This window comes from Pinus tabuliformis, chromosome Q (genome assembly GCF_031772625.1).
Source record: "Pinus tabuliformis cultivar Carrire ecotype Pingquan chromosome Q, CPIR1, whole genome shotgun sequence".
Lineage (NCBI taxonomy): Eukaryota > Viridiplantae > Streptophyta > Pinopsida > Pinales > Pinaceae > Pinus > Pinus tabuliformis.
In genome coordinates this window covers 66,727,692-66,750,421 of record NC_142296.1, presented here as the reverse complement: position 1 = coordinate 66,750,421, position 22,730 = coordinate 66,727,692, and the positions used below count along the sequence as shown (strand labels likewise).

At 39.4% G+C, this 22,730-nt stretch overlaps 1 protein-coding gene across 1 annotated transcript; it reads right to left on the bottom strand.

Annotated features, from left to right (window-relative positions):
- Positions 1 to 217: 217 nt before the first annotated feature.
- On the bottom strand, positions 218 to 823 carry LOC149218309 (putative pentatricopeptide repeat-containing protein At3g13770, mitochondrial). The gene has a single exon (XM_089386526.1). It carries the CDS (start codon positions 821 to 823, stop codon positions 218 to 220), a length of 606 nt encoding a protein of 201 aa, XP_089242652.1.
- Positions 824 to 22,730: the final 21,907 nt, after the last annotated feature.

Below are 22,730 nucleotides of genomic sequence, written 5' to 3'. Positions count from 1 at the left end.
GCGCATTCCATGTGATTACATCTGGATGTATGCCTACCACTTACATTTGACTAAAGAATCTCAAAGCCTCATCATAATAACCACTCTGGGCATATCGGGATATCACTGTGTTCCTTGCAACAATATCGGGTTTCACACCTGCAACTTGCATTAAATCAAATAGTTTCTTAGCATCATCACACTGGCCATTCTGAAAAAACCCATCTATCATTGTAGTCTATGAGATAACATTTTGTTTGATCCCTTCTGATTCCATTTTAAGAAGGAACTCCAAGGCCTCATCATTTTTTCCATTCTCGACAAAGCTTGCAATTATTGTGTTCCATGTTGTCACATTTGGCCTCCATCCAACAAGCTGCATCTCGTGGAACAATCCCATGGCCCCTTCTCCATAGCCATTTTGGGCATACCCTGCAATCATGGCATTCCACAAGATCAAATCTCTTTGAGACATTTCTTGGCCTGTTCTACGCATCCTTTCCCAGCACATGGGGATAGTGGAAAATGTGAAATGGTTTGGATTCACACTTGCCATCAACATCTCAAAAAAGAGACTCATGGCCTCTTCCTTTAGGCCATTCTCAACATAGTTGGAAAGCATAGCAGTCCATGAGACAATATTCCTATCAGGCATTCCATCAAACACTTTACAAGCATCTTCTATACTCTCACATTTGGCATGCAAAGTAACAAGGGCATTCCCCATTGAGACATTTAAGCCAAATCCTATCTTGATAATGAGGGAAAAGATCTGTTTCCCAGACTGTAAATCTCTAATGTCCATGCATGCCTTGAGAACATTTAAGAAGATAAGCTGCTCCATCTTAATTCCTTCTCTCTACATTTGCCCAAATAGTCTCAACGCCTCTTCTCCAACCCCATCATGGGCATATGCCATAATCAATATGGTCCATGACACTATGTTTCATTGTAGCATTTCATCAAACACTCGACATGCTTATTCCAGAAGATCGCATTTAGTGTACATGTTCACAAGGTTGTTCAGCATAACAACTTCTGGATTAATGACAGATTTTAGGTTGTGGGCATGGGCCTACTTACCCCATAAAGGGTATCTCATGCTTATGCATTCAAGCAGAATAGAAACATAGGAATCCAAATCCATGGCTCGTTGATATTGCAATTAACATTCTCAAATCCTCTAGCTTCCTGTTTGGGTACATGTCTAAGGATTTATTTGAAACAAACTCCCATTGCCGAATTGCTCAAACTTATGTAATTACCTATAAACCCAAGTGAATTTGTACGACATGGGATTCAGATCCTAACATATCTGAAAATGCATTTGTCTGCTTTGGGTTCTATGAATCCGAGAGCACTGTTAAGCTCATTACCAATATCAAATCGCAGTGCAAAGAAACCCATTTAAATTGTTTTATAGTCTCAGGGGATAATACACACAGACTTGCTGTCAGACCTTTTTGTCTACAATTTATCATTCATTGACCCACTATTATGTTACTTTCCTTTCCAGTTTGTAGAGAAAGGGGAGATAAACATTTATTTAGATATTTACTTGCCCAATCTGTAGTAGCTTCTGGATTTTTCGTGTACATGAGTGGGGCGTTTTTGGTATGAGGTAAACAATAACTTTTAGAGTGGTGGTAGTTTAAATATAAAATATATTTATATAAAAGTTTGTTTATATAGGGTTACTTTTTTTCGTTTTTTCAATGATTTAAAAAAAATAAAAAATAGGAAGAGAAATTAAATTAATTGGATGCATATGGTAAAATACATTACCAAGTTTAGGTTTACGTTTAAATTAATTAATTAATTAATTATATATATATATATATATCTTTTTACAACTTGACAAGTGGATGTGGAGAATATACTTGTATGAAAAGGTGAAGGCCATAGTGGATTGGCCAGTACCAAAAAATTGCCATGAAGTATGTAGTTTTATGGGGCTCGTTGGGTATTATCGCAGGTTTGTGGAAGGGCTTTCAAGGATTGCAAAACCCATCACCACATTACAGTGAAAGGGGGTTAGGTATGAATGGACAAATGAATGTGACACTGCATTCACAGAGCTGAAGAGGTTACTCACTAGTGCACCAATCCTTCAAGTACCAGACATGAGAAAAGACTTCAGTGTCTGCACCAATGCTTCAGCGCAAGGATTGGGTGCAGTATTGATGCAAGAAGGTGGAGTAATAGCTTACACTTCTAGAAAATTGAACAAGCATGAATAGTTATATGTTAGGCAAGACTTAGAATTGGCACTAGTGATGTTAGTGTTGAAGCTATGGAGACACTACCTCATTGGGAGAAGATTTGAGTTAAGAATGGATCATCAAAGCCTAAAGCATCCCTTCACTCAAAGGGATTTGAATGCCAAAAAAAGGCGATTGAGTGAATTCATGAGTGAGTATGATTTTGAAATCTCATACATCAAGGCAAAGGAGAACGTTGTGGTGGATGCACTAAGCAGGAGGCCATGAACTTTCTCCCTAGTAGCCTTAACGGTAAATTTAAGGGAGTGGATGTTGGAGAAACGCTTTGAAGATAGTTGGTATCTAAAAGTCATCTCAGCTGTCCAGAATGGGAAATAGATAGAAGCAAAGTTTGAGGGATATGTCCTTGAACTAGATGGGCTATTGACATTCCAAGGGAGAATGTACATACCTAAGGAAGGGGGTATAAGAGAAACCATCCTCAGAGAGTCTCATAGAGCAGTCTATTGTGCACATCCTAGGGTAAAGAAGATGTACGCAGACACAAGGAAACTCTTCTTTTCGGCAGGCATGAAGCATGACATAGTCCAGCTTGTCACCAAATGTCTTGAACGTCAGCGAGTGAAGGTTGATCATCACCATCCAGCAGGACTCCTACAACCTCATGACATCCCTACATCTAAATGGGAAGTAATTTCCATGGATTTTGTGGTGGGTTTGCCACTCACTTCCCAGAGGCACAATGCTATATTGGTTAGAGTTGATAAATTGACCAAAAGTGGCCATTTCATCCCAGTAAGGGACACTTACGATGTTATGGATGTGGCATGAGTGTTTGTCAATGAAGTTATTCAACTACACGAATTTCCCACAAAGATCATTTATGATAGAGAATCTCGATTTACATCTAGGATTTGGACAAGTTTGTAGTCAGAACTAGGGACTTAGTTGAACCTGAGCACTACATATCATCCAGAAATATATGTGCAGACTAAAAGAGTAAATCAAGTTTTGGCGGACATGCATAGGATGTACGTCATGGATAATCAGACTCCGTGGGAAAGGTGCTTAAGATTGTTAGAGTTTTCCTATAATAACAGTTATCATAGTTCAATAGGGATGCCTCCTTCTCAAGCTATATATGGAAGGCCTTCCAGGACGCCGATGATTTGGGAAAAGTTGGAGGATTGAGTGATAGCTGGCCCGAAATTAGTTTAAGAAATGGAGGAACAGGTAAAGCAGGTTCAGCAAAGGTTAAAGGAAGCACAGGATAGATGGAATAGTTATGTTGTTCCACATAGGATTGATCACAGCTATGAAGTAGGGGACCAAGTTTTTATGCATATCCAGCCCAACAAAAGCACCATCTAGTTTAGGAAGGGGATGAAATTGTCTCCTCAATTCGTAAGACCTTTTAGGATCAAAGAGAAGATTGGACCAGTTGCCTATTTTCTTGTAATACCACCCCATTTGCATAAAACTCATGATGTTTTTCATGTATCTATTTTACAACATTATGTTTCTGATGAATCTCACAAATTGGATTGGTGGGACTTGCAGGTTTCGGGCATGGGAACCATAATTGTAGAACCATTATGCATACTGGACCATAGGGTTCGACAACTCAGACGTCACATGGTGGACCAAGTTAAGGTATAGTGCGACAAGTATAGCCTAGCATCTGCTACCTGAGAGGATGCAGAAAATATGTGTCGTGACTACTCCTCACGTTTTGAGCATCTATGATGCCCATTTTGACTAGACAGCTACATATGTTAAGGTTTTATTTTGCAGTTCCATGTTATTTATTTATGAACATTATGTAATATTGATGCATTTGGTTTGACACATAAACTAATTATATGAATCAATTGATAGATTTGATATTGATGATAGAAATGGTTGATGTATGGCCTACATGTATGACTCACTTAGTAATGGATTATCTAGTGTGTAACTTATTAGAATTATTTTGGTTCATATATAGCTCAAGTGGATATGATTTATTTAAACGAATTACTTAGTGAATTTATGATTTACTTCCAGTGAGAATTCCCAGATTGAAACATGGATACTAGACTTAATAATGTGATGATTATATGTCTTGTTGCTATATAAATGCATGAATGAGAGCTAACCCACAGGGGGAAAAGAACTATATGATAGCTGAGATCTACTGCTCCATTGAGGGAAGGACGAGACATCTCATGAGGAAGGTATAATGTAAATTATTCTACTACATTTGGTATCTACTTGATATGCACTCTTATGACATGAGTAAAATGCAAATGATAGGTGGTAAGACGACCTGACTAGATTATTCGGTGACAAGTCCAACCAGCTCTGTAGTGTGGTCCGTATTATGGTGTCGACCCTAGTTCTAAAGGAGGGGTGGAGGCATTTCCGACAATGTATCCTCTTAAACCTGGAATCGTGGGAGGGAAGTGGTGGAAATGCTCCCCTAGATGTGTGATGACGATTGCCAGCTACTTGCTGGGGAAGTTAGGTCGACATAGTCGACGCTTCCACCATGTCAGTTTTATCAGTGGTTAGTATTTGTTGCCATTGATAAAGTAGTAGAGGAAGGATAGGGTGGGAACGGAAGTAGGTTAGGATGGATAGGGGGATATAAATCATTTGGAGACTCTTGATGGGAAGTAATGTCATTGTCTAACTTATCAAATTTTATTGCTATAACTCTCTCTAATTTGCTATGCTTTCAAACTCCTTGTATCTTTTAATTCTAACTTCAAGATGAATTTTTATGAAGGAGGGGTGTATGTAATGCCCCACTTAAATTTTATCCTACAAATTTTATTAATGTTTACATTATCTGAAAATATTGAGAAATATTGGTCTAATATAAAATTCATGATTTCTATTATTCAAATTCCCTACTTACCTTCTCAAATTGAATCTTAGGTAGGATATGGTGCCCTTCCATTATTTCAAATAATATATAAATTCATCTCACATTCCCCAATGTACTTTCAAATTTACTTCGGAGAAGACATAGTCCTCTCCATTTAACTATATATATATATATATATTCATCTCAGATTACCAAATGTAATTTCAGATTTACTTGGGAGAAGACATGGTCCTCTCCCATTAATTTCCCAATTTTAATTCATGTCACATTTCGAAATGTACTCCCAGCTTTACTTGGGAGAAGAGAAGTCAACTCTAAGGATGGATGAGAAGTTAATGACATTAATGAGAGGTGGTTGAGATGGAGAAGAGAGGGAGGGTATAAAAGGGAAGGGGGAAGGGAGAAAAGGGGATGTTGGATCTTACTTATGATTTTGGGGTTGGTTGTGATTTTAGGATTTGCTGTGTTTTTGGAGACCTTGGGATCCTATGGAGGTTTCTTGGGTTGTTGAGAGGAGTGAAATATTGTTCATCTTGGTCTGGATCATTCATCTTGGAAACACACACTACAACTAGTTGGACTTGAGCTCGCAGGGCTAGGGAACTTGTGGAGGTTTCCTGGGCTAGGGATTATTTCTTAGTTGGATGGGAGGTAAATCCAGTTCGGTTCGTCAAGAGGAGCGTTTAGCAGGAGCAGTAGGTCAAAGGCATCTCCACCAGCCACTGATACAGGTATTTCTCCATAGATTACTCATGTAAATTTTTTTAGAATGAAATATTCACCATAAGTTATAAGGATTAGAATGTAAATGGTAAAATTTTATTTGTTTAAAAGTCTTGTAAGTAAGTAAACTATTGCCTTTTATTGCATTTAAATTCATCAGAAATAGATCTGTTAGTAGACCCCAGGATAGGGCTCTTACATAATTCCTTAGCAAGGCGATCGGTTGGCTTTTGAGAATCATTGGGGATGAGTACTGTGTAGACATGATAAGTGACTCTATTCCATAAATTTTCCATTGTCAGCTCCAAGGCAGTAACTTTGTCCCTTCTTTCATTTAGCTCCTACATTATCATTTCTTTCTCCTTTTCACTCAGGATCAACTCAAGGGCTTGAATATGCTCACCCCCAAGCATCTTTAGTTGTCGTCTCAACTCTATATTCTCCTTTTGGGTGTCCTGTAGGACATCGTCCACTACTGCATCATATTCAGGATCCATTACCATATTCATGATCAGTTCTTTGTAGAATTCTTTCTGTTGAAAAATAACATGAGACCTAACTTTCTCAGTCTTTACCTTCTTTGCGATTTTATCTATATAGACCTAAGCCCGATCAATGGTCATCTGGTGCTTGTTGATGTCATTGTATAAAATTTCTCCCACCTGCCTGTGTAGGTTGACTTTGTCTGCTAGAGGGACACTAGTCAAATCCAGAGACACATCCAAATCCTGGAACTAGGAACCAGAAGGAAAGGTTTGGATGGATGGGTGCTTCAATCTGATTTTCATCTCCTCCCTCTCTAAGTCCATTGCAGTTAATACCCGAGTGTGCTGAGGGGTGATTTTTTAGGCCATTTCTTGGTGTAACTTCTATTTTTCTCTCATGTTCCTTACGTGGATGAACCTAACTTGTCACCAACCTATGCTTGTAGCATAAAGGCTTTCCTAAAACTCTCAAATGGCTACCTCAGTCGAGGATGTCGATGAGGCCACTGGCGGTATTTCCTAGTTAACCTGAAAACCTGGATTATCAGACGCTTGTGCTTGAAGTTGGATGCCTTGTTCTTCCTCCTCCTATTCTTGTTACTATTCAAGCCCTTGACTTCTAGCCCTTTTATTAACCATTGCTTCTTCCATGTCAACTATCCCTGAAGTGTCAAGAACCCTCTTTTGTGTTTTGTCTATGCTAATTGGGGGCTCCGTCTCCATGTCTATATTAAGAGGCCAAGAATCAGAATTAGCTTTCCATTCAACCTCGCGCTTAGGATCATGCACATAAGTTGACACTTTAATCTTTTCCCTTCTCTGAGCAAGGAGGCCTCAAGGATCATAATGCCAAATTGTTCCTTTCTCAAACTCTAGGGCTTTGATGAGGGCCTCAACTATCTTGAAGTCTTTCCTAGTATTTATCACAAAAGGACCTATCGACTGTCGTGTTTTAAAGATGTAACCTTTCTTGGCTGGTACAAAGTGAAGCAGGTCAACAATGAGGATTTTCTTGATGAACTGAGGGCGAATATCCTCATTGGTAGAAACACTGGCAAATTATAAGGAGTGAGTTCACACCCATAAACATGAATTTCTATATGGTCCTCATAGAGGTACCAGTCTCCAATGGCAGCTTGCTCGTGGAGTTGGAGGAGTTTCTTTTGCTAAGGGAATATTCTAGGAGGTGGGAGTCCATGAGTGATTCAGTAAGAAATAGCCATGAAGGATGAGATGAATTGACAGTATTCACCTAAATTGGGCCTCTTCCTCACTAAGATATTCCAGTCAAAGACTAAATTTCTCTCTTTATTTTGGGACAAACATATCCAGGTGGAGACATTTGAATTCCTCAATATGGGCATAGAGGAACAAGTAAAAGACTAGTGAGTAGTAGTAGAAGCAGTAGGAGACTCTGAAATAACTAAATTATAAATGAATGGAGGTTGAGAGTTATTTTGGGATGTTCAATTAGCATCGAGGCTGCTTCATCCTATGCAAACACCGTAGGGCCACCCTAGTTAATTTCAGGGTCGTTTATCCACCTCGCTTTGAATTTCTCAATGCTACCATCTGCAGCATGCTTTACCTTGTAAATCCATCTGGAAGTAACCATAGATTTTCCCTCAGGCCTCAACACTACCTCCCAAACATCATTCTTCATGATAGAAGAATACCCCTCCTGCATGGCCTCTCTCCAGACCTACTGGCTAGCTACCTCCTCATAGCTAAAAGGTCGAGAGTCAAGGATGCTAGTAGCCATTTCCATATAGCTAGAAAACCTCTTAGGTGGTTTACTCTCTCTGACTGGCCTCTTAGGCTCAGCAATAGATGTGGCATCTCTCAAGATGTCCTAAAGCCACTTGGGCTTCCGCTTCCCTGAGCACACTTCTGCCATTGGAGAATGAAGCTCCTCTTCCTCATCATCATCAGGAGCCTGAACTCCTGACTGTCTGTCTATTGTCCTCCTGCCTGCAGCTAAACCTATAGAAGCTGAGGTACCGTGTGAACTGTCCATCAGTGGACTCCCTAGTGAACTGCTCTGCATGCTGCCCAGAGCACCATGCCGCTGGCTCGGTGAGCCACTGCTCACTGACGGACCTAACATCCTCATAGATGTACCTTTGGACCCTCCTGATCCTTTCCCACTGGATCCCTACGACTAACTCAACTGCTACTGAGGGTCTGGTTGATCCACATACTCTAACTCCCGTGACCTCCTAAAGGCCCTATCCTCCTCGAACTTCACATCCCGCCTGACAACAACTTTCCTCTGTGCATGAATGTAAATCCGAAAGGCCTTTGAGGTCTCACTGTAGCCCACAAAGATACCCTTCCCTATGGTGGGCTCTAGTTTGGTCCTCTTCTCCTTAGGTATGTAAGAGTATGTAATGCATCCAAAGATACGAAGATGACCAATGTCAGGCTTCTTCCTAGAAAAAGCCTCCTCCAGAGTCATGTGGCCAATGGCACGATGTGGACTCTTGTTCTGCAAATAAACAGCTATGTTGCAGGCCTCTGCCCTCAAGAACAATGGCAACCCCTGATCATGTAACATGGCTTTGGTAGCCCCTACGATGGATCTATTCTTCCTCTCCACAAGAGCTCTAAACTCCTGAAACCGGTTGAAGACCTCACTCTTGGTCTTCAAGAAATAAGTCCAGGTCCTCCTGGAGTGATCATCAATGAATAAAACATAGTACTCATATCCACTCAAGGAAACATGAGACATCTGACCGCTCACATCAGAATGAATCAAATCAAGTATCCTAGTCGCTCTGTTGTCACTGCTGGGAAAAGGGGATTTGGTAAACTTGCCCATCACACACCCTCTGCAAGTATCAAAGTGATCAGTACTGAAATCTGTCACACCTGTAGTGATCTCCCACAATGTCCTCAAGGCTCCATGATACATATGCCCCATCCTGCGGTGCCAAATCTCACACAGCTAAGAACTACTAGCTCTGCTGTCGGTACTACTGCTTAATGCCAAAAGGGACTGGAATGCAAACTTGTACACCTTTGCATGGCGTACACCTATTACTCTAGCTGAATTAGCTGGAGTTCCCCTGTGATACATGAACACCTCTCCTCCCCTGAACAGTACCTCATATCCTCTGTCCTTCAAAGTTGAGACAGATATGAGGTTCTTCCTCATCCGTGGCACATAAAGAACATCTGACACCTTCAAGGGAGGTTTGGACTCCCTCTGAAATGTTAGTGTAACCACACCGACTGCTCTAACAACTCTGTCATCACCGAGTACTACCTCTATATCAGTGCCACTCTCTGAAATCTCTGAGAAGTACTCACAAACACCTGTCATGTGACGTGAAGCCCCACTGTCCACATACCATATACCTAAAGATGCTCCGTTAATCGAGGGAAAAGCATGCTCCCTCTGAACCTGTGTGGCGAGTGATCCTGCACTAGAGGACTCATACGCAGTGAACCCAAACTCCCTGTCAAAACGAACTGCAAATTCCTCAACCTCTACTGAAGCTGCCATGCTCTGGTTCTTCCCCTTCTTCTTCTTCTTCTCCAGACACAGAACTACATAGTGTCCCATCTTTTGACAATTCCAACACTTCACCTTGGAATAGTCCTTCTGTGTGTTACCTTGTTTACCTTTACCTTTGCCTTTGCCCCCACCATTGCTTGTGGAAGTCTGCTTCTTCCTTTTTCCTTTCTTGCCTCCTACCAACAGTGCTACATCCTCATCCAGCTCAACTGGCTTGGCTACCCCAAGCTGACCTTTCTTGATCTCTGTCTGAATGCAATCATCCCAAAACCTCTCCCATGTGGGAAGGGTCTCACGTGCACAAACCCCATCAGCAAAGTTCATACGTGAACGGGGGAGGCCATTCACTGCAATCCGCACCAACTCAGTGGGTGGAATGTCCTCTCCAACTACTACCAACTCATCTCTCACATTAGTAATCCTTTTGATATATTGAGCTGCACTATCATTACCCATCTTAATAGTGTTCAGCTTCTCCTTCAGGACCATTTTCTAGTTCTCATTGGTACTCTGGTAGAGATTGGACAATGTTGTCCACATCTCATGGGCATTTCTCTTTCCTCTCACATGAGGAATTCAATGTTCTTTGACTCCATCTAGAATCAGTCTCTTGCCCTTGTTGTTCTTTTTATTATACTCAGCCAACTGAGTAGCATCAGTAGGCACAACAACAGGGTTCTGTGTGGTATGCACCATGATGTCTCAGACTTCTGCCTCCTCAAAGATGCTCTGCATTCTCTCCTTCCAAATGCTATAATTTGTATGTCCATCCAGCCTATCATCCACCCTCAATCCCAATGACATCCTACTGTAGTAAAGATAAAACTGTTGTTTGTGAAAAATCAGCTTGCTGGAATTTTCTGAGTGAAAAATCAGCAGACTGTAATTTTCCTCCTTGCTGTCCCAAACTACACTTCAGCACTCAAGCTCTGATACCATGTAAAAATTTCTCATTTCCCACCCCAGTTTTCAGTTTCACCTTATTTCTCCCATAATAGTTAAATGCCCTTTCCCATGTCCATACATTCAACAACTCAAAATTAAATTTTGCTGAAAAAAAAAATTCTGGAAATTTTACAGAATGCTGGAAAATGCAGAAATATAAAAATCAGCACATACAAATAGTCATTTAACACATTTAAACACAGTGATTTTTGGTCAAGGTGACCATGGAAAAACCCCCTACAACTCTTGGGGAAAACCAGTTCGAGAGCTCTTTCTTATTGCTAGAAAATGATTTTTACAGTGAGAAATATTCAGCAAAAGTCAACGAGTAAACTTTTACAACTTATCTCATATTCCGTGCCTCACAGCCAACTGGAAAAACTTACAAATAGCAAAATCTGAATAGCAATAAATGTTGTACGTCCTCCTCGATTTCTGTGCCAATTTTCAGCCTTAAATTCTGTTGTACGGCCTGCCTAGAAAATCATGCAAGCTGCCATAAATTCTGCTATACGATTTCCTCGATTTTTGTCCCGAAAACTGTTGTACGGCCTCCTTGAAAATCTACTGTATGGCCTCCTTGAAAATTGTGCTAGCAAACTCAAATTTTTGCTCCTTGATTTCTGTGCAAATCGTTGTATGGCCTCCTTGAAAATCATGCCCAAAAATCTGTCTTTCACTGTATGCTAACTCACCTGTACGAACTTGCTGGAATGTTGCCTTGGAATGTGTGCCAAGCTGCTGCATCCTTCTCCTCCCTGTCCCGAAATCTCCCTTGCTCTCTTGCTCTCCTTCTCCCAATCTGCTCATGAAAGAATGAATGACCTTTTCCTCCTTTTCCTCCTTTAATCTAACCCTAAGTGACTTTTGGGTTATCTCTAAATCCAATGGCTAAAATAGATTGAGATCTAGGGTTGAGATTAAATGCTCATTTAAATCTCGCTTTCTATCTTTTTAATTCACCCCACTTTAATAAAGACCCACTTAGTCATTTATTTCCAAAGTCACTTTTCCCTTCTAATTTTACATTGACTTTATTAAAGTCACTTTAAAATTAGACTTTAGTAACTTTATCACTTAAAGTCACTTTTAAATTAGATTTGACTTTATAAAATTTATAAAGTCACTTTAGGAGAAAATTAAATTCTTTTGGATACTTTTCCCTAGGCCAAAGGTCAAAGCCTTAGGGAACCATCTGTCCTCCGGTACGAAATTTCAACAAGAAGTGATTGGAGAGGTTATGTGGTAGCTTGTGGATTTTGTGGAGACAAGAGTTTTGTTTTGTTGTTTATGCTTTGATGATATCTTGTTGTATAGATCATGTTGAGGAGTTCTCAGTTCTAGTCTAAAATATTTTGAAACGATAACCACGTAGAGGAGAAGAGTTGGAGGAATAAGGAGAAATCGATATAAGTGAGCTTATTTCTCAAATCCAATGGTGTTTGGATAGTTGAACAGAAACTAGGTGAGGCTCGTTGGTCATGGTAGCTTCCAATAGATCGAAGTCTGTAGAATAGTTGATAGTTCAGGAGTAACGAGGTGAGGATTGTTGATCATGGTGGTGTTCAACGTGTTGTCGATTCTAGAGACAACCTCTAATTTCTACGATACTAGTGCCTAGAACATCTAGATCTTATGTGTCTCTGACAACTCTTCAAAGAATGGATACATCACATACAACTTCACTATATATATATATATATATATATATATATATATATATATATATATATATATATATATATATATATATATAGCTTGATTGGTTCATTCATCAAAGAAAGACATGGTCCATATATTTCTTTCTACATCCACATATACATATGATACCCAAAATTTAATATAAATCGAGAAGGCCAAGGAGCTCAAGTATTTACATATCAATTACTTTAGTAGTGATATGAAAGAACACAAAAGAGAAATAATAACCCATCACGTAGAGCACACAATATCAAGAATTCTACACTTTTCTGAGTGAGGAAAGACGTAATGGATAAGTAAAGAAATGGATGCGATGAGTCACATAGCGCAATTAAAGAGATAGCTTTCAAGGACTCAGACACACATTTTCACTAATATTTTAATTCAAATGAATCTGTAAGAACACAGGAAACACATCTGGTAGTTGCATAATGTTAAATCAAAGAAGGCCTTGAACATTATGGATTTGTAATAGAGAGAAAACATACTGTAATCCTGGAATGAAGGAATCACCATGATTTTCATTTAATAATCTAAGAGATACATTCTTCAAAAGGTAGAGATGTTCTAAAAAATAACATAGAGTTATTTTCACCAAATTATGAATGAGTTTTCTTTTTTCAGGAACATATATATACAAATACCTTAAAGCATAGGCTGTTAAATAAATATTCCTTTTTTATTGTTTCCATCATTGTAAAAAATAATTTATCAAAATCAGAACATGAGCAAAGGCACAACCCTCTTAACCATCATAAAAGTCTTCTCAAAAGCATAGTGAAACATAAGGTAAAAATAGCTAAAACGTAAAATCAAAGGCCATAACTCTCACAATAAACATGATCTACAGGGATGATGAGAGGATGTTTATGCTTGGTGTGAAAGTGTAAAACTAGTGGATGAAGCATTTGAAGCATTAGAGGGTTAGAAAGTTGCTCGCATCACTTCCACATGGCTGGAGGAGTAGGTGGAATAGAGTTAAATTGCTGATAGTGAAGTCTAAGATTGATCACCCCTACATCATCTAGTTTGCAGTGAGGGATACCCTTAACTATCTCGAGAAAGCGAAATTCTTTCTCCAAGAATTTTGTGATGGTTGTTTGTTTAAGGACTCGTGTTTTCTCGGGAGTTACACTGGTCTTGCTTTTAATCTCAATCATTTTCTCATTGTATAATTCTTGTTGTAGAAATTCTCACTATAGATGGACAAATTATGCAATATACTAAAGCAAAATACAAGAACTACTTCTACAAAAAACTTGCGGAAGCTTAATAAATTTGAGCAAGATAAAATAGAACACATAGAATAGATAAAGAGAAATCAATCACACATGAACACAGAAGAATACTCTGGGGAAAGACTTATCTAAAAACCCCAATCCCTGTATTATCATACAAGTGGAAATATGTTTATATTACACAATGAATCAGCTCACAAGCTATCCTTCTCTGAGTACAATCGAACAATACAACTCACTGATTGAATACACACAAGATATGCCTTCCCTTAACCCTCCAAGCCTCCTATTTCCTTGTTCATTTTTCCTTGGGGTCCAATGTTGCCACCTGTGTGAATTGACCTCATCACACACTCACCAAACCCAAAAGTAATTTTGCAATCTCCAAGGAAATAATTCCTTCTGGATGCAAGAGATATCCTCCATAGAATATTCCTACAACTAATAGTACACTGTCTCATCATCTGATCTCAACTGCGTCTCGGTCTGAACTAACATGCATGAGTTATTTATGAGAGAATATTCAGTTATCTAAAGTGCACCAGTTACATGCATGCATGCATTAACTAACTGAACTCATAATTAGTAAAACAAACTATTTGAACTAATCTAACTGGAGTTAACTCAGTGAACTGAGCTAACTAATTACAACTCAAATTACAACTCATCCTTATCTCTTTATCTAAGGGATAAATTCCTCAATCAATGGGATAACTGTTTCATGTCCTCATTTTCTCGAACTAATTAACTCAAGATGAATTAATTAATTATTAATCAAACAGTTGCTAAGAACAAATTCAAATTTTACTTCTCAATTTTAGTTCAGGGACTAACTAAAATAGGAAGGTATCCCGAAATGCTATTTATGGTAGTGTTATTTTTAACACTTCTATATTTATCATTTCTTGTTTCTATTTTCAACACTCCCTCTCAACAAGTAAGGGATTATTAGTAACCCCAATATTTTCTCTGTGGAACTCGAACTTGTATTTTGACAATGCCTTATTTAAAATATCTGCATCATGTTCCTCGGTCGAAACATACAACAACAACATGATCCTCTTGACCACACAGTCTCGAGGATGGTGATACCAGATATCAATGTGCTTGGACCTATCATGAAAGACTGGATTCTCAAAGAGTTTGATACAACTCTGATTATCACAGTAGATCACAGTTGGATCCATCCACTAACCAAACAATCCCACTAGAATCTTCTACATCCAAATGGCCTCACATGCACCCTCTCTAGCAGGCATGTATTCATCCTCTACTGAGCTAAGTTCAATTGACCTCTGTTTCCTGTTGTACTAGGAAACTATAGCTAAACCAAGGTTGAAGATTCCTCGAGAAGTGCTCTTCTGGTCTGATGGACTCCTTGCCCAATCCGCATTTGTGAAGCCCTAAAGCTTCACTCCCTCTATCTGTCTATACCACAAACCAAACTGAGATGTGCCTCTGAGGTATCTCAGAACATGCTCCGCTACCTTCCAAAATTGCTTGGTAGGCTGAACCATATCTTGACTCAACTGGTTCACCGCAAAGCATAAGTTTGGTCGTCTATTCACTAGATACATAAGTGAACCCACAAGCTTCCGATAAATAGTAGCAAATAAACAATAGCAGCTACTACCTCAGCTGAAGTAGCATCCTGCTTACTCTAGCTCCTAGCTAGAGGAGTCTGCATGGGCTTGCGCTTCTCCATGTAAAAGCACCTGAGTATCTCATTGGCATACTTACCTTGAGACACAAATACTTCCCCATCTTTCTTCCACACCTCCATGTCTAGAAAGTAGTGCATAAGACCCATGTCTCTCATCTCGAACTCTCTTGCAAGGTCCTCCTTGCAAGACTTGATCAACTGATCATCACCTGTCAAAATCCAATCATCCACATAAAGAACAATGATCAATGGCTTATGTTCTACCATGATGTGGTAAAGGTTTGCATCTACTTCACTCTTGGTGAAGCCCAACCTAGTGAAATAGTTGTCGATCTTAGTGTACCAAGCACAGGATGCTTGCTTTAGCCCATACAAAGCCCTCTTGAGTCGGCACACATGAGACTCACGATCAAAGGTTTCGAAACGTTCTAGCTACTCAATGTACACCTATTCCTCAATCTTCCCATTGAGGAATGCGGTCTTGACATCCATTTGATGGATCTTCCAACCCATCTGTGCTGATACTGCCAACATTGATATGATAGATGAGTACCTTGATATAGGAGCAAAGGTCTCATCGTAGTCGATCCCCTTGACCTGTGAGGAGCCTTGGGCAACAAACCTTGCCTTATGTTTCTCAACACTAACATCAGCTACTTACTTTACCTTGTAAATTCAACTGGAACTAACCACTGAATTGTTCTGAGGTCTTAGGACAACTTACCACAAACTATTCCAAATGATAGAGTCATAATCGTCTACCATTACATTAACCCAGACTGGTTGCTGCACTGCCTCCTCGAGTGAAGAAGGTTCCGACCCTACACACTCCCCAACCAGGGCCATGTACCCAGTGTACCGCATGGGTGACCTCCTCTGTCTGCGCTAAGGATGGTTGTCCCACATTCTCCCACGCATCCAGCATCAACCTGTCAGCTTCCCTTGAGTTTTTCTGCCCATATCTAGAAGACTCAGCGTGATTGGATGTCTCGACTCTCGAATCCTCTGCATGTGGCTACTCCACATCAATCTGAGGCTCCTCTTCCTTAGGAACTAAAATTTCCTCCTTTGCATGCAACTTGAGCTCCCTCACAAGTGATACTTGCATGGATTTCTACTCATCAAACTTCAGATCTCTGTGTACCACTATCCTCTGATTGGTAAGCAGGTACACCCAATAGTTGTGGGGTGCACTAGTGTACCCCACAAGTATCCCCAACTCAGCTATTGGATCTAGCTTCTTCCAGGAATCTTTGGTCACATGGAAATAAACCGATGATCCAAAGATTTGTTTGTGACTCACATCTGGTTGCTTCCTGAAAAAGGCCTCCATAGGTGTCTTCATTCCTAGTATATGATGCGGGTTTCTGCTCTGCAAGTATACTTCTTTATTGCATGCCTCAACCCACAAATGCAGTGGTAGGCTTTGGTCATGAAACATTGTTCAAGATGCTCCCACAATGAATTTGTTCTTCTCTTCGGCCACCCCATTCTACTATGCATTATGGGGTGTCGTCAACTCCCATTTAATACCTTCTGTAGCACAAAAGTCCTTAAACTATTGGGAGACATACTCTCCACCATTGTTGCTACACAAGGCTTTTATTTTCTTTCTAGATTATTTCTTTGCCAAGGATTTAAACTCACAAAACCTCAAGAAGGTCTCATCCTTATTTTGCATAAAGTAGATCCAACATCTACGAGAATAATCATCAATAAAAATGACATAGTACCTTTATTTAGCGGTGGACGCTGTAGAGGATGGTCCACAAACATCTGTGTGAACTCGCTCCAGGATTGCTCCAGCTCTATTGTCTCGATCCTGAAAGGAAGATTTCACATACTTAACCAAAGTACAAACTTTGCATGTATCTGTCTACTCCATTTTTCCCTTAGGAAGTCTGGTAGAAATCTGCTGCATGATCTTCAGGGCTCCATGGTGCAAGTGGCCCAATCTTCTATGCCATAGATCGCCAACATCTTGGCTCTACACCATCTCAGCTTTGGAACTCAATGCAACATATTTGTCTACCTCCAGCTTGTAGAGATTCTTTACTCGATTCCCAATTCACTTGGTCTGTCCAATGCTGATATGCCTCTGTAATACCTTTCCTTTATTAAAGACTACATCATAGCCTTTATCTTCTAGCATAGCAATGGACACAAGATTATTCTTAAGACCTGGTACATACTTTACATCAGTCAGGGCGAGAGGAGCTCCATGCTCCCTCTAAAACACAACCACACCTTCACTTGAAATAGGGTACTTTCCATCATCAACCATATCGATCCGCATCGGTACATCCTTCTCCTACAAGGTACTAAAATTATTCTTGTCACTTGACATGTGGAATGAAGCTCCATTGTCCAGTACCACACACATACCACCATGGATGAAACCATGCATGCGACAAGAGAGAAATCCAACTGAAACTATGAGGCCAGTGCCTCACCATCAGATCCCTTTGAGGATCCCTTCTTGGATTTCTTATGTGGACAATTTGTATCATAATGGCCCACTTCGTGACAATGAAAGCATCACAATTTCGATTTGTCAAACTTCTTCCCATCATGGGAAGAACTGGATTTGGAATGGGATGCCTTCCCCTTCCCCTTCCTTTCCTTACTCGCTAAGGCTAGATTTTCCTCATCATCTTGCTTTGGTGAGGATCCATCTCTGGTGCTTCTTCTTATCTCCTCCTGCATTAGATTCTACCAAATTCGTTCTCAATCTAGCATTTTTTCTCTTCCATTTATTGAATCTTGGTAGCTATGCCAGCTCTTAGGAAGAACGAGGAGTAGAAGACTCACCATGTCATCATCGGCTGTCATGATCCCTACACTTCCAAGCTCATCCCTAAAGGTTGTGAGCTTGTTTAGATATTTAGAGAGTCTGTCACCATTTTCACACTTGATTTTTCAAAGCTTGTGTTTCAGCGCCAGCTTCCTCTGATCACTGCTGTTCTGATATAGATCTTTCAATATTTTCCACATCAAAAATAGTGTCTCCTTCCCTTGGAGGCTTGAGACAATGTGGTCTTGAACTCCCTCCAAGAGGATTCTCCTTGCTCTAGCCACACATTTCTTCCATTCCGCCAATTATTTAGCATTAGTTGCTATTGACTTAGGGAATTCTCGATCAATAAAGTCCTTTAGACCGTTTTCCTCTAATATTGCTTCCATGAGATCCTTCCAAGCTATATAATTCGAGCTTCCATCAAGGGCATACTCGAGTCTTAAACCGCTCAATGCCATTGGTGAAATTGAGATGTGATAAGAACTCAATTTCTATAATCAAGAACTGCAAACATCAAACTTCTCCCTTCTTTGTATATTTTTCTTTGCTTTGATCACCTTTTCTCCGATACCATGTAGAACTTCTCAGTGTAAATCAACAGATTATGCAATATACTAAAGCAAAATACAAGATCTACTTCTATGACAAACTTGCAGAAGCTTCATCAATTTGAGCAAAGATCAAATAAAACAAATATAACAGATGAAGAGAAATCAATCACACATGAACACAAAAGAATACTCTGGGCAAAGCCTCAGATAAAAACCCCCGATCTTTGTATTATCATACAAGTGTAAATATGTTGAGATTACACAAAGCGTCAGCTCAGGAGCTATCCTGCTCTGGGTATAATCAAGCAATACAACTCACAAACTGAATAGACACAAGATATGCCTTCCCCCAGCCCTCACCACCTCCTATTTCCTTGCGCAGTTTTACTTGGGGTCCAATGCTGCCACCTATGTGAATTGGCCACATCACACACTCACCAAACCCAAAAGTAACTGTGCAATCTCCAAGGAAATAATTCTTTCTGCATGCAAGAGATATCCTACATGCAATATTCCTACAACTGATAGTACACTCTCCCATCATCTAATATCAACTGGGTCTATGTCTGAAGTGACATGCATGAGTTATTTATGAGAGAATATTCAGTTATCTGAAGTGCAGCAGTTACATGCATGCATGCATTAACTAAATTAACTCACAATTAGTTCAACAAACTATTTGAACTAATATAACTGGACTTAACTCAGTTAACTGAGCTAACTAATTACAACTCAACTTACAACTCATCCTTATCTCTTTAACTAAGGCATAAATTCCTCAATCAATGGGATAACTATTCCATGTCCTCACATAGAATTCATGTTTGATTTTCTCCAACTAATTAACTCAAGATGAATTAATTAATTATTAATCAAACAACTGCTAAGAACAAATTCGAATTTTACTCGTCAATTTTAGTTCAGGGACTAACTAAAATAGGAAGGTATCCTGAAATGCTATTTATGGTACTGCTAGTTTTAGCACTTCTATATTTAGCATTTTTTGTTTCTATTTTCAACACTTGTGTGAGAAACTATCCATTCAATGCCCACTAGTTAGGCAACTCGGCTTCAAGGAGCTGATTGAACTTGACATCAAACATTGTCACCTCTTTTTGTAGCCTTTCCAAGCTTTGTTTTTCTTTAGCCCTGGCTTCTTCTTTCAAGACAACCTTGGAGATATCTACCACTACTTCCATTCTATCAGATATGTCAAGTGGCCTTAAGTCCTCGATTTTTCTCTCAGTCAAGATCTAAATATACTTTTTAGCATACTATAATTTAGTGATGCTAGCTTGCTTGTCATTCTCGAGAGAAGGTGAATATTCAACGCAGATATTCTTTTGAGTGTGTATCAAAGCTATTTGTTCCAATCTTTGGTCAATCTTATGAATGATCTTGTCCCACACCATTTGTCTAGCTTTGATGAGATCCAAATTTCCTTTGAGTCTGGCCTTCAACTCTCTGTTTTCTTGATTAACACTTTGTAAATCCCTTGTGATCTTATCTATGTGTGCATTTGCCACTTGGAGTTACTTCTCTTTCTGGGCTACATGAACTTTGGCTGCATCTAACTCCATCTAAACTTTTATCAACTCATCCTCAAAAAGTTTCAGCTCGGTTAATTTGTAATGCCCCACTTAAATCTTATCCTGTAAATTTTATTAATGTTTACATTATCTGAAAATATTGAGAAATATTGGTCTAATATAAAATTCATGATTTCTATTATTCAAATTCCCAACTTACCTTCTCAAATTGAATCTTGGATATGGTCTACTTCCACTATTTCAAATAATATATATATTCATCTCACTTTCCCCAATGTACCCTCACATTTACTACGGAGAAGACATGGTACTCTCGATTTAATTACATCTCATATTCCCCAATGTACCCTCACATTTACTGGGGAGAAGACATAGTCCTCCCCATTTAATTATCCATATATATATATATATATATTCCTCTCACATTCCCAAATGTACTTTTAGATTTACTTGGGAGAAGACATGGTCCTCTCCCATTAATTTCCAAATTTTATATTCATGTCACATTTCCAAATGTACTCTCAGCTTTACTTGGGAGAAGAGAAGTCAACTATTGTTGAAATTTGGTACCGGAGCACAGGTGGTTCCCTTAGGCTTTGATCTTTGGCCTAGGGAAAAGTGTCCAAAAAGAATTTAATTTTTCTCCTAAAGTAACTTTATAATTTTATAAAGTTAAATCTAATTTAAAAGTGACTTTAAGTGATAAAGTTACTAAGTCTAATTTTAAAGTAAATGAAAAATTAGAAAGGAAAAGTGACTTTGGAAATAAATGACTAAGTGGGTCTTTATTAAAGTGGGGTGAATTAAAAAATAGAAAGTGAGATTTAAATGAGCATTTAATCTCAGCCATTGATCTAAATCTATTTCAGCCATTGGATTTAAAGATCACCCGAAAGTCACTTGGATCACCCAAAAGTCACTTGGAGTTATATTAAAGGAGGAAAAGGAGGAAAAGGTCATTCATTCTTTCATGAGCAGATTGGGAGAAGGAGAGCAAGAGAGCAAGAGAGATTTCTGAGCAGAGAGGAGAAGGAGACAGCAGCTTGGCACACATTCCAAGGCAACAGTTGAGCAGATTTGTACAGCTGATTCAGCACATAGTGAAAGGTAGATTTTTGCACAAAAATCGAGGAGCCGTTTGTTGATTTTTCTGCACACAAAACGGAGGCCGTACAACATTTATTGCTGTCCTGTTTGCTGTAATTTCCAGATTGTTGTGAGGCACGGGAAAGGAGATAAGTTGTAAATTTTCTTGTTGATTTTTGCTGAATAATTCTCACTGTAAAAAGGCAATTTTTCAGAAATAAAGAAGAGCTCTCAAACTGGTTTTTCCCAAGAGTTGTAGGGGGTTTTTCCAGGGTCAAGTTGACCAAAAATATCAGTGTTTTAATTTGTTTTAATGGCTGTTTTTGATTGCTGATTTTTAATTCTGCAATTTCCAGCATTCTGAAAAATTTCCAGAATTTGTGTTTTCAGCAATATTTATTTTTTTCAGTCTGTTAAATGTATGGTTATGGAAATGGGCATTTAACTACATGGGAGAAATAAGGAGAAACTGAAAACCGGGGTGGGAAAAGAGAAATTTCTACATGGTATCAGAGCTTGAGTGCTGAAGGGCAGTTTGGGACAGCAAAAGGAAAAATTACAGTTGCTGATTTTTCACTCAAAAAATTCCAGCAGGCTGATTTTTTCATAAACAACAGTTTTATCTTTACTACAGTAGTGCTATTTTTCAGTTTTAGGACAACAGGATGTCATTGGGATTGAGGGTGGAGGATAGGTTGGATGGGCATACAAATTACAGTGTTTGGAAGAAGAGAATGCAGAGTATCTTTGAGGAGGCAGAAGTCTGGGATATCATGGTGCATACCGCACAGAACCCTGTTGTTGTGCCCACTGATGTTACTCAGTTGGCTGAGTATAAAAAGAAGAACAATAAGGGTATGAGGTTGATTCTAGACGGAATCAAAGATCATTGCATTCCTCATGTGAGAGGAAAGAGCAATGCCCATGAGATGTGGACAGCATTGTCCAATCTCTACGAGAGTACCAATGAGAACCGGAAGATGGTCCTGAAGGAGAAGTTGAAGAACATTAAGATGGGGAATGATAGTGCAGCTGGATATCTCACAAAGATTACCAATGTGAGAGATGAGTTGGCAGCGATTGGAGAGGCCATTCCATCCACTGAGTTGGTGCGTATTGTAGTGAATGGTCTCCCCCGTTCATGGTTGAACTTTGCTGATGGAGTTTGTGCATGTGAGAGCCTTCCCACATGGGAGAGGTTTTGGGATGATTGCATTTAGACAGAGATCAGGAAAGGACAATTTGGGGCAGCCAAGCTAGTTGAGTAGGATGAGGACGTAGCACTGGTGGTAGGAGGCAAGAAAGGCAAAGGGAAGAAGCAGGCTTCCACAAGCGGTGGTGGGGGCAAAGGCAAAGGTAAAGGTAAACAGGGGAACACACAGAAGGACTATTCCAAGG

Excerpts from the sequence above, each read along its gene's own strand:
- LOC149218309 (XM_089386526.1), bottom strand. The coding sequence starts at position 823 with ATGGAGCAGCTTATCTTCTTAAATGTTCTCAAGGCATGCATGGACATT.